General features: G+C 38.5%; 1 protein-coding gene across 1 annotated transcript; it reads left to right on the top strand.

The window, feature by feature from the left end:
- Positions 1 to 9468: 9468 nt before the first annotated feature.
- On the top strand, positions 9469 to 14158 carry LOC115919820 (ADP-ribosylation factor 1). Its single transcript, XM_030974207.1, has 4 exons — positions 9469 to 9616; positions 10031 to 10141; positions 12126 to 12250; positions 13325 to 14158. Exons 1-4 carry the CDS (start codon positions 9469 to 9471, stop codon positions 13484 to 13486), a joined length of 546 nt encoding a protein of 181 aa, XP_030830067.1. The 3' UTR covers positions 13487 to 14158.
- Positions 14159 to 15626: the final 1468 nt, after the last annotated feature.

A 15626-nucleotide genomic window follows, 5' to 3' on the forward strand; every position in this document is an offset into this window, starting at 1 on the left:
ATCATTCTCAGAGGTACATATCCTTCTTCTCGTTTACCTTACAATCCCGGTTACAACGGCAACTTGCGAGAGAACATTCTCTGTCTTGAAACGGAGCAAAACTTCTCTGATAAGTACAATGACCCAAAGAAAGCTCAACTAAAGCTTAATATTACACATATATAAATCTCGTACAGATAAACTGAACTTGAAAACTATTGCCTAAAACTTTGTTTCCAGGAACACAAGAAGACAAAACTTCTTTGGCACATTTGTCTGAGGTTGCATAAAAAGAAGAAAAGTCTGAAATTTTTCGCCGCGATGACATAGACGAGGAACAAAGAATTTATTTTCAGGTGCAAATTAAAGACGAAGGAGGATCTCAGAATTATATTTGTGGGTGGTGCCACATTTCAGTTTTTAAATAATTTTATGTCCGATTATAGGCATGATAAAAGTTTTGTTTTTCACGTTTCTGTGGTATTGTTTTTTTCCAAAGGTGTTAAATGTGTGTTATTTTAACACCTAGTACTTTGTCATACTTAATGAAATGAAATGAATATCTTATAATTCAACGATTTCTTCAAGTAGGCCTACTTTTTTAATTTCTTCAACTGCTTAAAAGTAAGGCTACAAATGCTTTGTTATTGTAGAGCTGTAGTGTGAACAGGCTACTTAGTAATTCACATTTATAGATTGGTGCACATCATTATGCTTGATTATTCTCTCCTATCTGTTTGTTTTCATTCCTCTGTTAGTCATCCTTTATTTGCTACCTATGATATTTGAATATTCATTATTTCCTTTTATTATATAAATGAACAGTCATGTAAATCCCTATAATATGCAAAATAAACCATGGATGTTTAAAGTTGTAAAGCCCATGGCAGTTCAACACACGCAATCATGAAATAAGGGTGTCTTCATCGAAGTATCTCTGTAAGTTTAGAACCACGCCCTGTGCCTACCCGCTCAGGCCACTCTACATTCAGGGGCGTCGCTAAAGGGGGGGGGGGGGGGGGTGGGGTCGAAGTCGGTGGTATTTTTTTTATGTCGGTCGGCCAGCAATTTTTTCCCCTTAGAACTGTGACTTTTTATCCCCCTTATTTTCTTTCTTTCCCTTTATCTCCTCTTTCTTTTTGCTTGGGGGGGGGGGGGGGCAACAGCCTAGGAGGTAAAGCCCTTTCGGCGGCCCCCCGATCTCCTTCTTTCCCCTTTAATTTTCTTCTTCCTTTCCTTTTGTCCCTTCTTTCTCTTTCCCTTATTTTTCCTTCCTTCTCTCTCTCTCTCTCTCTCTCTCTCTCTTTTTTTGCTGAAGGGAGGGGGGAGGGGATGGCGAAGGCCTTTCGCCCCCGATCTCCTTCTTTTCCCCTTTTCTTTTCTTCTTCCTCTTCTTCCTTTCCCTTACTCTCCGCTTTACCTTCTCTCTCTGTGTGACTCTCTCTCTATCTCTCTCTCTCTCTCTCTCTCTCTCTTCATTTTTTGTTGGCAGTTGGGGGGGGGGGGGGGGTCAAGACCCTCTCGCCCCGCCCCCCTCCCACCTGGACCCGCACCGGGAAGACCTGTAGTGTGGTCCCTAGCTAGCTGGCAAAGCTGAATATGGGTTATCCAGTCGTTTCATTCATTAAGCGTAATTATACTTTTATTAGTGGGGGCTGTTAGGGATATTTTGGTGCAGATTCTTCTAAAAGCACCAAATTTGCCCCAGAGGTAGATTATACCATACTATTCTGCCGGACGCCAAGAAGGGCGCTCTCTGGGACTGTCATATTGGGCAAATCCAAAATGGCCGCCATCTGAGTTAAAGGTCAACCGTAGTTCCAAAATGAAAAGCGCTTGTATGATAATAGTTTATGTATTTATAGGGTTTTGGGGGTCAGAGAATCTGATTTTGATGTTCTTTCATTGATTTGAGGTCTCCTTGGGGCTGCCTTACTGGTCATATTGGTCAAATCCAAAATGGCCGCCATCTGAGGAAATGGGCTAGTATGATAAAAGTTGATGAATTCATTGGGTTTCCGGGGTAGGACAATCTGATTATGATGTTCTTTTATCCATAAGTGAGTTCGTAATTGCACACTTCGCATGCGCCAAAATCGGGAATGAACTTTTACAAAGGTCACATGAACATAAAGAGAGCTGAGAGAGGAACTGTAATTTGTTTGTGTGCTGGCCTTTCCTTTGTGAATGACCACATCTGACACATCAGTCACCGAAAATCATTTCTGAATGTCGGAATTGGTTCTTTATAGTAAACTTTACTTGAAATCTGGTCATCGGTAAAGTATTATCGGTATTATCGTGATTCAAGTCCCCAGGAACTCGACCTTTATGCCTAGACGTTGCATAATGCAATTCGTATTGGTATTTTATTCCATCTCAGAGTGATTATAGACGTTTTTAAGGATAATAAAGATAAAGCTGTCTGGGTTTTTAAAGATAATGCTTCAAAACAAATCGAACAAGCTGTTTATTTCTTTATTCATGGTTTGTTTCTACTGTTTATCTATTTTCATTGCCAACCCTCAAAAACGAATTTATTATGCATTTCACAGAGGAAGTTTGCATAGGAGAACAATATGGCACATCTTTAGGGGCCTGGAAGAGCCCCTACCGGGGGTTCCGGGGCGGAGCCCCAGGATGCTCTCGAGTTTATTTGACTTTCAAGATAAAGTGTCTCTAATATATAAAGAGAAATTATTTCTTCAATGAAGTGAAAGGACTCTTGAAAATAAAATAGCCTTTTCATTTCATTTTATAAATAAACTCTAATCCATCCCTTGATAATATAAATTGCACTGCTCCTACTTCGTGCTTTTTTCACACTCTCCCTGATCTATAAAGGGTGCTTTCTCCATTTGATCATCAACAGAAGCATAATGCTAGGCCACGAACTTTTCGAAGCGTGACCAGATTCAAAGTATGCTTAAATGGGGGCATTGATGTATGTAGAAAAAAGGGATTAAGATCCCATGCAACGCTTCGAAATGTAAAGAAGAATGAGAAAAATAAAGTTGAGATTCGACCTTTATGTCTAGACGTTGCTTAATGCATTTCGTATTGGTATAATCTCCCGTCTGAGAGTGATTACTGACGTTATTTATATGGATAATAAAGATAGAGCTGTCCGGGTCTTTGAATATAATGCTTCAAAAACAAATCGAACAAGCTGTTTATTTCTTTATTCATGGTCTGTTTCTACTGTTTATCTATTTTCCTTGCCAATCCTCGAAAACGAATTTATTATGCATTTCACAGAGGAAAGTTTGCATATTGTTGAAACATATGGGCGGATATGCCAAGATTTAAACCCATGAAAGTGTGAATTTGGCGCATCTTCCCTCATCTTCTTCAACCAGGAAATGGACTTCATTGTAGCCTTAGGACAGGATGGTGAAATAAAATGGATAAAGGAACATCATAATCAGATTATCCGACCCCGGAAACCCCATGAATTCATCAACTTTTATCATACTGGTCCTTTTCCTTTTGAAACTACGCTTGACCTTTAACTCGGATGGCGGCCATTTTTTATTTGGCCAATATGGCCAGCATGACAGCCCCAAGGAGACCTGTAATTGATACAAGCAACATCATAATCAGATTCTCTGACCCAGAAAACCCCCTTACTATATAATTTTTTAAAACATTTTAGCTCTTTTCCTTTTGGAACTACTATTGACCTGTAACTATCAGATGGCGGCCATTTTGGATTTGACCAATATTACCAGTAAGACCCGAGGAGATCTCAAATCGATTAAAGACTATCATAATCAGATTCTCTGACCCCGATAACCCCATAAATATATAAACTTTTATCATACTAGCCCATTTTCTTTCGTAACTACACTTGATCTGTAAATATCAGATGGCGGCCATTTTGGATTTGACCAATATATGACCAGAATGGTAGCCACCCCCTATAGGAGACCTCAAATCGATGAAAGAACATAAAAATCAGATTCTCTGACCCCCAAAACCCCATAAATATATAAACTATTATCATACAAGCTTTTCCTTCATATGAACAAATTTGACCCACATTCGGCCATAAGATCAATGAGGCATTTTGTGTACCTCCCACACAGACGACGAACGTTCGAGTGCACTAGAGCATAACACCAAGGTACCGGACTCGTCGATTTTTATGAAATAGGGGTTTATCGTAGAAAACTGGTGAGAGTGTGAATGTCAACACCGCTATGGGTGCGTGACTTGTTAACTCTCTCTCTCTCTCTCTCTGTCTCTCTCTCTCTCTCTCTCTTCCCTCTTCATCTCCCGAAAAAAAAAGAAAACAAATCAAGAAATTATATAATTATGTTATTCTAGTAGATGCAGATGCACATCACAATGCAGTCCATTGTCATCCCTTCGTCTAAGATGGGCGGGATCACCCTGCAATATGAATACGCGATTCCTTCACTAGCAGATCGACCATGAATATTTAGATCTGCTCATAAAGCGAGTGCAGAGTGCCATTAATTTGCTAAATTTCAGGAAAACTAAAGAATTCAGTGTCTCGTGAGAGATATAATCTAATCCCCACACACCTTTTCTTTAAAAGATCGTCCATAATATCTAAATTCCCTTCAGTAAATTGCTGAAATCAACATAAAATGTGTCTTTTCCATCGCCGCAGAGCTGAGTCAAATTTGGTGGTCGAAATACGCACGGCTGCGAGCACGGTGTGTAAGCCTCATTGTCCGCTGTGTAAAAACTTCGCTTACGCACAATGCATAAATTACGGAGGACGATGCGTACATTTCAGAAAGCTTCTTTTTATTGGATTGAAATTGGCCCTAATTTCTCGACAACCAATCAAATTATGTCATTACAACAAGTTAATACGCGTCAGGGGACAAAACCTAATGAGGTATGACGTATTTGTTTTCATTTACATACAGCCAATCAGAGCCCATTGGGGGTACTGATTAATGAATATTCATATAACTATCACGAGTTGACCTTATTCGCATACGCGCAATGTAAAACAGATTAAACCAATTAGCGCGTAGTGTGCACATTGCATACGCGCGCGCCAGTCGTTGAGAGCCGTTGGGAGGTCATAAGGAATGAATATTTATGAAGTGATCACGCGCTAACCTTATGCGACATCATACTCTAACGATAGTTATCCAATCAGCATCGCGTACTGTTGCACGCGCATGCTATTGTGTGTACACCTATGGCATGGGCAAAATGGCCTTGCTAGCTAGTCGGATTGACAAGGTTTATGAATATTGACAAGGTACCTATGGCGAATTTTTGCAAATTGCCACGAAATTTCTCATGAATATGCATAAGGATCTGTTGCAACTACCTATGTAGGTTTTTTTGTGAATGAACAACGTGTCGACAGTGAAACGCCCCGCCAAAGTTGGAAATCCGGTTGGAAATATTCCACCTCGCGTCAATGTGAAAACGCGTGTTGTGGCAGGCTAATTGCCTTAGAAAGTGCCCTGTAAGCTATTTTTCAACTCGAAAGGTACCTATGTAAAACTTTCACAAAAGTAGACAAATTTGGCATCTACAGCAAGTCTTATACCTGAATTTTCATTAAAATCGGGTTCTTTTGTACATCAAGATATATTCGGGGAGATATGAGCTCGTAAAATGGACAGTGTGTGTAAAAGCCCATACCTGATTGTGCGCCCTTTTGTGGTGCGTTTTGAATACGCTTGGCCTCTATGGAGATGTCCCTCAACTTATTGTAATGTGTAACATCAGAAGGTAGGGGATTACATATCCTTTGTTTTGGCGCCCGAGCTGGCCCAATAACAAGTCGCAGTTACGAGCATTAGTTCCTTGAAGTACACAACCCCAGTCAAAAAGGCGAATTTCCACGTGACCTCCATAGAGAATTCACAAAGTAAATGATTGTTGTCCCCTTTTGAAGACGAAAAGGCCCTAATTTCCAGTGCACAAATCACTTCGAAATTGGTTTCAATGGAAAGAACAGTAATTAAATATGTGATTTCCACCCGAGCTGATGTGAAATCAAAGTTTCTTTTCATTGTAGGAGCATTTCTTTGCACACTTAGCGCATTTTCAAAGAAGATTTCACGTGTTGTAGACCGCGGAGCGAGTCCGCGTTTAGCAGATGCCCGAAATTTGTTCATATGTTGGAACTACGCTTGACCTTTAACTCAGATGGCGGCCATTTTGGATTTGCCCAATATGGCATACCCAGAGGGTGCCCTTCTTGGCGTCCGGCAGAAATCGTAAAAGTATGGTATAATCTACCTCTGGGCCAAATTTGGTGCTTTTAGAAGAATCTGCACCAAACAACACCTATTTAGCCCTAACAGCCCCCACTATACTGACTATGTATACGCGTGGACTAGAGTACGGACATTCGGTGCGGCAGGCGGACTATTGGTGCGAGACCTCTTTTGCACGGATTGTCCGTCAGACATTTGAGGCGCGCACGGAATGTCCGACACGGACATTCTGCGCGGATAAAATCCGCACCGATCGTCCGCTCTCGATCGATCTCTAATAGTCGGACGATCGGTGCGGGTTACATTCTACGCGGTCACACCGGCCGAAAATTCGCTCAGAAAAAAAAAAACCAAAAATGTAAAAATCACGTGTTTTTACATAATTTTCTCTCAAGGGGGAGGGGCCGGGCCCCCGGCCCTCCTTCCCCCCCCCCCCCCCCCCCCACCTCTGAATCCGCCACTGCGCTATACTGGCAATCCTTATGTAGGGCAATTGCATTACGTAATATTGTGTTTTAGAGGCTAAGACCGTTATAGCGCACTGTAGGCAACTCTGTGGCGTATCATGTTAGTTCTCCTCCCATTTACCATGTAGACCCTACTCTGTACATTTAAAAAAAAATCAAATGTTGTCTCCCCTCAATAATTAAAATCATAAATGCACCCTATATTTTTGCTTGGGGTTATTTCTCCTGCAAAACCGAATTAGAAATGAGCCGAGTGTTGTGCGAGACGAGTTTCCTCCAAGGCGATTCTTTTCATCGTTAAAGTTACGTGGAAGTAGTTAGGCCGACGTACGTTGATTGCATACGTGTTTACGCACTCTATATCAAACTCTAATACTGGATCGGCAGAAAGTGGGAACATATCATAGATATCCCTAAAAGGAGGTAACTAGTTATACAGTTCACCATTTCATTTGTATCTTTGCTTTATTATTTGGCCTTCTCTTGAAATAAACCTCTGGCCAAGTGGCCATTTCATTTGGGTGTGTACCCACACTTGCCAAGACTTGCGTGTCAACGCAACGAGTAGAACAACTCCTACTTAATTAATGCATCAATCAATGCAATGGCAATATGCATGCATTAACTCCACTGATCTCCGCCACCGAAGGCGTCCGAGCTCCAGAGCCTGCACAGGAAAACGATTCAAACAGCGGGTTGGGTCGTATTTTTTCGAAATGTAAAGAAGTATCCTAGTAATAACAATTTTGACTTAGATCTAGAGTAAAACCGCCAAACTTCGGACATTGCCAAACTTCGGACAAAAATTACTTCAACGGCTCGAACGCAAAATATGGCCCTAGCTCAGGCAGGTAACTTGGATGCATTTGATACTAGGCCTACTACTAACCTACATCGTTAGTACAGAAAGTTAGGGCAGGTTGCTGTCTGCAAAACTCACAAAAAACATCGAATTCAGAGACAGATTTCAGGTTACCTGGATTTTTACAGTTCCTTAACAGGGGAGTTAAGGTATAGAGCCTGCAATAGACTATATCGATTAAAAACAAATCCTTGGCATATTTCAGGTGGTTTCTGCCAAAATTATGGGAGCTTATGAGATACTTGTTCACTCTATCGCGAAAATTTTCTAATGGCGGCCGTTACCACGGACCTAGGGGTACATACCCCTACCAGAAGATGGTGCTCTTCCAAACTTCGGACAGGCAACATTGAGTGTCATTATGACTACGAAAAAATTTTAGCACCAAAATATTGTGTGAGAGTTGTGAAAAACACCTTTCTGATAGTTCTACCTAAAATAAATCTACCCAAAACGAGAAAATAATACTTTTTTGATTAAATCAACGCAGGATTTTTGATACGGTTTCCAAACCTCCGATGAATGCGCACTTTAGCGCGCGCGCTATATGTGCGCTGTACGTGCGTTACATGTATACGTGCGCTACACATGAACGTCCGAAGCTTGGCAAGTGCGTCCGAAGCTCGGCATGAAAACAGGTTCGGCGGGTAGGTAGGTAGATAGGTAGGTAGGGGCGGGTAAGTAAATAATTCTAGTTTTCCATTTCCTTTACTAATTTTCTTTTCATGACATACATAAACAGTATTTGCACAATAATAGTATATTTGATCTTTCAATAATTAAAAAAAGAATTTAATGTTTTCCCCCGTTTTGTCTTAAGTGTCCGAAGTTTGGCGGTCTTACTCTACAATGTTTTAAGACTCCTTGATCCTCGATCCTCTGGGCATTCGTTCAACAACTTGAAATTAAAATTTGAAGTTTTCATCTAGACTATTGTTGCAACTTTGCAAGTTGTATGACCAAACTAAGTAGATCTAGGCCTACACCAGTGTAGACTTTCTTCACAGACATTTTATTTTAGAACATATTACAAATGTGATATTCAAATAATTCGATCCATGATTTCTCATATTCTAAACAAATCCATTTAGGCTAGATCTATTTCAATTAGACTGGACTAGATCTAGATCTATTACCAACTGGACAGCAAAGTTTTTTACTACAGAGTACAGACTGGTCCAACTGGAAAATTTATTGTCAAAGGATTTCAGAGATATCGGGATCTAAAAATTTGAAATCTAGAAATCTGATTGTGCGTGCGCTCTACATCTAAGAAATTCATAAAAACAACAAGACCTAACTTCACGCACGGGGTTTACAGTTGATTTATCAAAAAAAGCGATTCTTCAAAAATAAGGTAATAATTTGCTAGGCAAGATATCATACAATCAGCTGGTACCACTTTTTACTTACAATTTTGAGGAAATCTGATCTCAAATTGAAGATTTTCAGACCCTTATCGGTAAGTTGATAATTTTTTGGAATGGACGCAAAAGATTGCAAAATTTGCCGATCTTTTGTCAATATTTTCACAATTTCGTACCCAATTCCAAATAAACTTTTATCTCTGGGTCATTTTATGTTCCTCTTTCCATTGGCGATATCAGATTTTCGAAATCTTACTGATATTTTGAGATAGCGAACTTCGGTCACGCGCAAACTTTGGTCACACCACCATTCTGATAATGAAATATTTGTTGATATTTCTATTTTATGTGTGTACCTATGGCTACGAAACCGAAATCGTACCTCACAAACACACTATCCCGTGCTAATCAACTCTCTATTAAATTATATATCTCACTCTCACAGGTAAATTAAAGTGGAAAACCAACGTAAATCTGTTGGCACTGCACTCACAACTGGCAACTGAGAACTTCTGAGAAACGCCCACTTTGGTAATCTTGATCTATTTGAAGCCTAAGGACTAAGCTTCACCATGGGTGGGGCTTTCACCAAACTACTTTCCAGTTTATTTGGCAAGAAAGAGATGAGAATATTGATGGTTGGATTGGATGCTGCTGGAAAGACGACTATCCTCTACAAACTCAAGCTTGGTGAAATTGTCACAACCATCCCAACAATAGGTATGTATGAATACAAGGATTAGTTGTGTGATAGAGTTTCTATGGTTATCTAGAGTTGAGAGCTGGGGGGCGTTTCATGCTGATGAATCTGGAAAGAAATAGAATATTTCAAATTTCTTTAAGACGCGAGTATACATGTACATGTACTGTACATACATTTAATTGAATAGAAATAAATTTGTGGACAGAGATTCAGGGACTATGTTGTGCTCTTCTTAAAGCCTTCTGTTCTGAACAACCCATCTATTGCATGATATTAAAGCAATCCAGAAGTAGCTTTGTACATGTAAGTTACCAGTATCTCGTGAAGAGTATATTCATTATCTCAACTCAATATAAGACTTAATAATAAGACATTATAATAATATTGCCAGACACATTTTGATGTTATTTAAATTCTTTAATATTTTGCAGGTTTCAACGTAGAGACAGTGGAATACAAGAACATAAGCTTCACAGTGTGGGATGTAGGTGGTCAAGACAAAATCAGGCCACTGTGGAGGCATTACTTCCAGAACACACAAGGTATGAATGTACTTTTATAATGACATGTTGCTCACATGTCCTGGCTACAATTGTTTCATAGTGATGATCAGCTTCTACCGTAGACCCAACATTATGCATACCACTAACTCTAAACCTAATCTAAAACCCAATTACAACGCTAACCCTAAACCTAATCTAAAACCCAATTACAACACTAACCCTAAACCTAATCCAAACCCCAATCGCAACCCTAACCCCATTTCTATATTTGACAAAATAAACCCAGAGCATGTGTCAGATCACTAAGTATAAATTTAGGAAGTACTGTGTTAAGCATGAATTGTGACATTTTCCTTTTAAAGGTGAAATTCAAAGAAAATCCCAAATATGTCAACTAATGTATCACTATAAACTGGTAAGCTAACAGATGGCCATCGTACAAGTTATAGGTCAACTACATATCGGGTGATTTATACAAATACAAATTCAACTTCCTCCATAGCAGCTGGGATATACGAGAGATTCGCCGGAAAAATAACGATGTTTTAATGACGTCACTATATGGACCAACACTGCCCAAGCAGACGACATCCCATAGAGAATGAACATAATAGCAAAGCTATTATTTGTCAAATTATAATGAGTTTAGTTTATATAGATGTAATAGCATGTCAAACCATTCAAAAGGGGATATGACCCGATTCTGGTAACTAAAATCTTTTTCTTGTAAATACACAGGATAGGGGTTAATTAACAATCAAAGAAACCAGACTTTCAAATTGAAAAGCCCCCGGAATGATATTAAAGACGGCATTTGTTCTCTCCTGAAACGCCGAACATACCCCGGTGTGTGCAGCTGAATATACAATGGCGTCTTATTTTGTTTACAAGCGACAGATTCCTTTATTTTCGTATCGCTGCATTTGTCATCAAAATAAAACCATGTGCAGGGTTTAGAGTGAGGCAATAGATTATACATTTAGCCTGACGGTAGTGAAGTAAGAGAAAGAACTCAAGAGAAGATGAAAACACAGGCACTGAAAATGTGTGAGATGTCATGGGGCATCGTCTGCTTGTGCAAGTCATGTCCATACTGTGATCTCACACGTCTCAGCAGCGTTCGGATAGCTCTTCAGGTGCTATGCCGGGGCTGTATTTAAGCGTTTTTGTAATTTATAATAATCGTTACTTCGAATGTTTCCAAGCATTGAACTTTGATAATTTTGTCGAATCAAAGTTTCAACTTTGCAATAATGAAAATAAAGTTCGTTTTTAAAATCAATGAATATCTACTTTAAAGGGCTTTTTTAGCCTGTGAAACTTGCCATTCTTAAAGCTTTGAATAAAACTATACAAATTTCACCCAAAAAATCTTCCATTTTGGACAATAATGATGTCTTATTGATTAGTCTTGGGATTCTGTCCACTAGCTTGGCATTGCACTTCTGCCATAGCTAATTAATATAATAGTTTGTCTAAAATAATGGCTAGATCGTGATTGAAAATGTTTCAGATTTATATGTACAATGTACAGTGTATGTATACATGTAGGCTTTTTATATGATAATACAAGTCATCATATTATAGAACTGCATGTATTTAGAACTACCAGAGGAGAAAATTGTATTACCAGGTAAACGAAAACACTCACTTGTGTGGATGGGCAGCTAAATCGCTATAAACATTCAGGCCTTTATTATGGAGACTGCATTTCAGAGAGAAAAAAAATAATTGTGTTGTGGTCTTACAGTGTACATGTACATGTGCACATACTTGTAGCTCATCTACAATGTACTCCCTATTATTGTCTCTTGGGGCGAGAAGGGTTTTAACTTTAGTTAATACCCTTCTCTGGGCTACTGGCTCTCAACAGAAACTATGTAGGATTGCACACAAATTTAAAAAAAGATTGATTAATCACATATTTTATGAAAAATAATATTGAACATACCGGTAGTACAGTACTTCTGAACTTTTTTCTAATCTCTTAAAAAAATTCTCCCCCAACTTGTCCCCCTCGCAGGTCTGATATTTGTTGTAGATAGCAACGACAGAGAAAGAATAGGTGAAGCACATGATGAGCTCAGTAGAATGTTGAATGAGGATGATTTAAAGGATGCGGTACTGCTTATCTTTGCAAACAAACAGGTGAGATATGTGTAACCAGTCAGGTATTCATACACAATAGGCCTGTCTTCGTCAGCTCGAGTTTGCCAAATAACCAGATATTTTAATTATCCCGATCGAAAATTAGCCAGTTAATTTGCGTTTTCATCAGCCCACAGTTGCAATTAGCGGGATATTTGGTCAAGAAAATATCCTGAGAAATCTTGGTCTTGTTTTGAAAATATTGGGCTAATTTGCGCTCGTTTTTAAAAGCTAATTTGTGATGAGCGTATCAGTCTGGTGAAGACGCAATTTCGAGCTTCAGAATAATATTCCGAGTCTGAAAATAGCGGGTTATTTGGCAAACTCGAGCTGATGAAGTCGGGCCTCTTTTCAACTTATGGATATAACCTCTGTGAAAGAAAAATCTTTTGTTTATTCTAGATTCAGACAAGAGCAAATGTTTGTCATGATAATAATCCTCAAATTTCATTATACCTGAATTGCAAAATAGATATTTTGATTTTTGCTCAACACATCAAAATTTTGGCCAGTCCCATGTTACATGCTACCACAAAATTATGTGGTGCCAGCAAATCTGGACTACAGACATGTATTGTGTAAACAAAATGGGTTTGCTTAGACAATGATTGATTATACATTGCAGTCCCGTTTGATTTTCGCGATGTGAATTTTATTGTGTTTTTTTACATAATTGTTTCAGGAATTTGATCAACTTGGGTAATTATTTGACTTATACAGAGAATTATTAAACATACGCGGTACGTATTAAAGTTCATAAAGAAAATGGGGACCTTTTATTACCATTGACTTCAGAGGTTTATATGCGACGTCGACTTTTTCGAGATTGACTTCATGCAAAAATTGGTATCTGATTTGAATAATTTGCAATAAATTTATTCATCTTTTTTTTTTGGGGGGGGGGGGGGGGGGGGGGGGAGAGGTTAAGGCAAAGGATTTGCAATGGTACTCTTTACATGCGAGTTCACGGTTGTGCTTGTTTGCGCACCTATATCAATAAGCGTAAATGCCTTGTATTCTTTCCTTTTTTTAATTTGTTTCTTTTCTGTTCCTAACTTTCTTTGCCTGTGCTAGGATCTGCCCAATGCTATGTCTTCACAAGAGATCCAAGATAAGCTTAATATTCACCATCTTCGTAACCGCCAATATTATACCCAGGCAACCTGTGCCACTTCTGGAGATGGACTCTACGAAGGATTAGACTGGCTCTCCAACCAACTGTCAAAGAAAAAATGATGCCACTTTTTATACGAAGTCGGCAATCACACCAAGAAAAAGATATTTTCCTCTCTACTTCCCTGTACCTCCCCTTCTAATCTTTACCTTAATATGTCCCTGTTTTTGTAATTCTTTGTAACGATCTCTAGAGCTTGTAAAATGTATCAGCAAGTGTGTGTGTTCTTTCAGCCCCCAGTCCCTCCCCTCCTGAAACAGAATTTCCAGTCAGTTCTTAGATAAAAGCAGAAGGATGCCTCAACGTAAAAACTTGAAAGCCTGTGGTCATATGATACAATCAATATACATGATCAACAGGACCATTCATGTAAAACATGTTTAGATGGTTTTGGATACGAGGGACTGTTTAATTAAATAACTCTAGCATGCTGTCATGTGTCACATGTCCATTGTTTAAATCTGGATCAGGAGACTTGTGCCATTGCCTTTTATTCTATAGGGTAGAAATTATTTTCCAAGTAAATCGAGACCAAGATCAATTTTGGATTCATAAGGTATTTTCATTGTACAGCTTTTTTGTGAGGCAATGAATGGCATTGTCAGGGAGTTGTGCACACTGGCTTCCCATACAATCAGCTGTGTTGACAAACACGCGATTGCTCTCATCAACACAGGTGATAGTTAGGTTGCAAAAGTAGCAAATTCTACCCAATAAAACAAAACTAAAGACATTGTGTCAATGGTCTCATGGTGCGATTGCAGATCTCTGTTGTTACGTTCCTTTTTTTTGGCCACCCTGTAGAACCTTTTAAAGAGTAATAATTTGGAACAGTAACATGTGTCTCTCACTACTGAAGTTATTTCTTCTGTATAATCTGAAACAGCTTTGGAAGTACATGCGCAGGCCCATCTACATGTACATGTATACATTTTACCATGATATCTACATGTACATACATTTTACCATGGTATCTACATGAACATGTATACATTTTACCATGGTATCTACATGTACATGTATACATTTACCATGGTATCTACATGTACATGTATACATTTTACCATGGTATCTACATGTACATGTATACATTTTACCATGGTATCTACATGTACATGTATACATTTTACCATGGTATCTACATGTACATGTATACATTTTACCATGGTATCTACATGTACATGTATACATTTTACCATGGTATCTACATGTACATGTATACATTTTACCATGGTATCTACATGTACATGTATACATTTTACCATGGTATCTACATGTACATGTATACATTTTACCATGGTATCTACATGTACATGTATACATTTTACCATGATACATGTGTATCTACATGTACATGTATACATTTTACCATGGTATCTACATCTACATGTATACATTTTACCACTGTATCTACATGTACATGTATTGGGTGTGTGTCATGTTGGATATAATAATATCAACAGCTGTAAGTCAGAGATTTTTTATGGCAAAACTTTGCATTACATCCCAATATTAAGATCAATTGTATGATCTGCAAATTAATTAGTGTCTTGAGACTTTATATTTGAAAAATGTTAGGCTATATAAATTATGTTGACTAGCAGAGAATTATAATGATGATGTTCATATTAAGTGTGAGGTACCTGTGGACCTTTTTTTCTATTGATGGTATTTACACATTGCTAGGTAGATTGCTATAATATGTTGTGTTTTTTTTTTGGAAGACTTAAATATTCAATGGTAGGGTGGATTCACAATAAACAGCGCCCCCACCGGCAAACTTTTTTAGTTTGCCAGTTGACATCTTTCAATCAGTGCAGCACAGCAAAACGCTAGCCACCGATTATAACGACCAAAGAGGTTTGAACCGTGTAATAATTTCAATGTGACCGATTATCCCGATATCAGTGCACATTTGTATATTGAATTTGGATGTCAAAACCCACCCATCAATATATTCTGACTGAAAATATTGCCTGATTTTGGACAACAATCAATGTAAATGGTAATTTTGTGCCCCAAAGGTGACTAAAATGACCATAATATTGTTGTTGATGTGGGTCAATTTGACCACCTTTTCTAGCATCAGGGCATATTTGTACATGTTAGCACAAGCACATCAAATCTCCTTTGCTGATAATAAAAATTGGGAAATTTACCCCTAAATTCACCAAAAGTGACCATAAATGGCCAAAAATTGGC

This window comes from Strongylocentrotus purpuratus, unplaced genomic scaffold, assembly GCF_000002235.5.
Source record: "Strongylocentrotus purpuratus isolate Spur 01 unplaced genomic scaffold, Spur_5.0 spur5_contig_866, whole genome shotgun sequence".
Classification (NCBI taxonomy): Eukaryota; Metazoa; Echinodermata; class Echinoidea; order Camarodonta; family Strongylocentrotidae; genus Strongylocentrotus; species Strongylocentrotus purpuratus.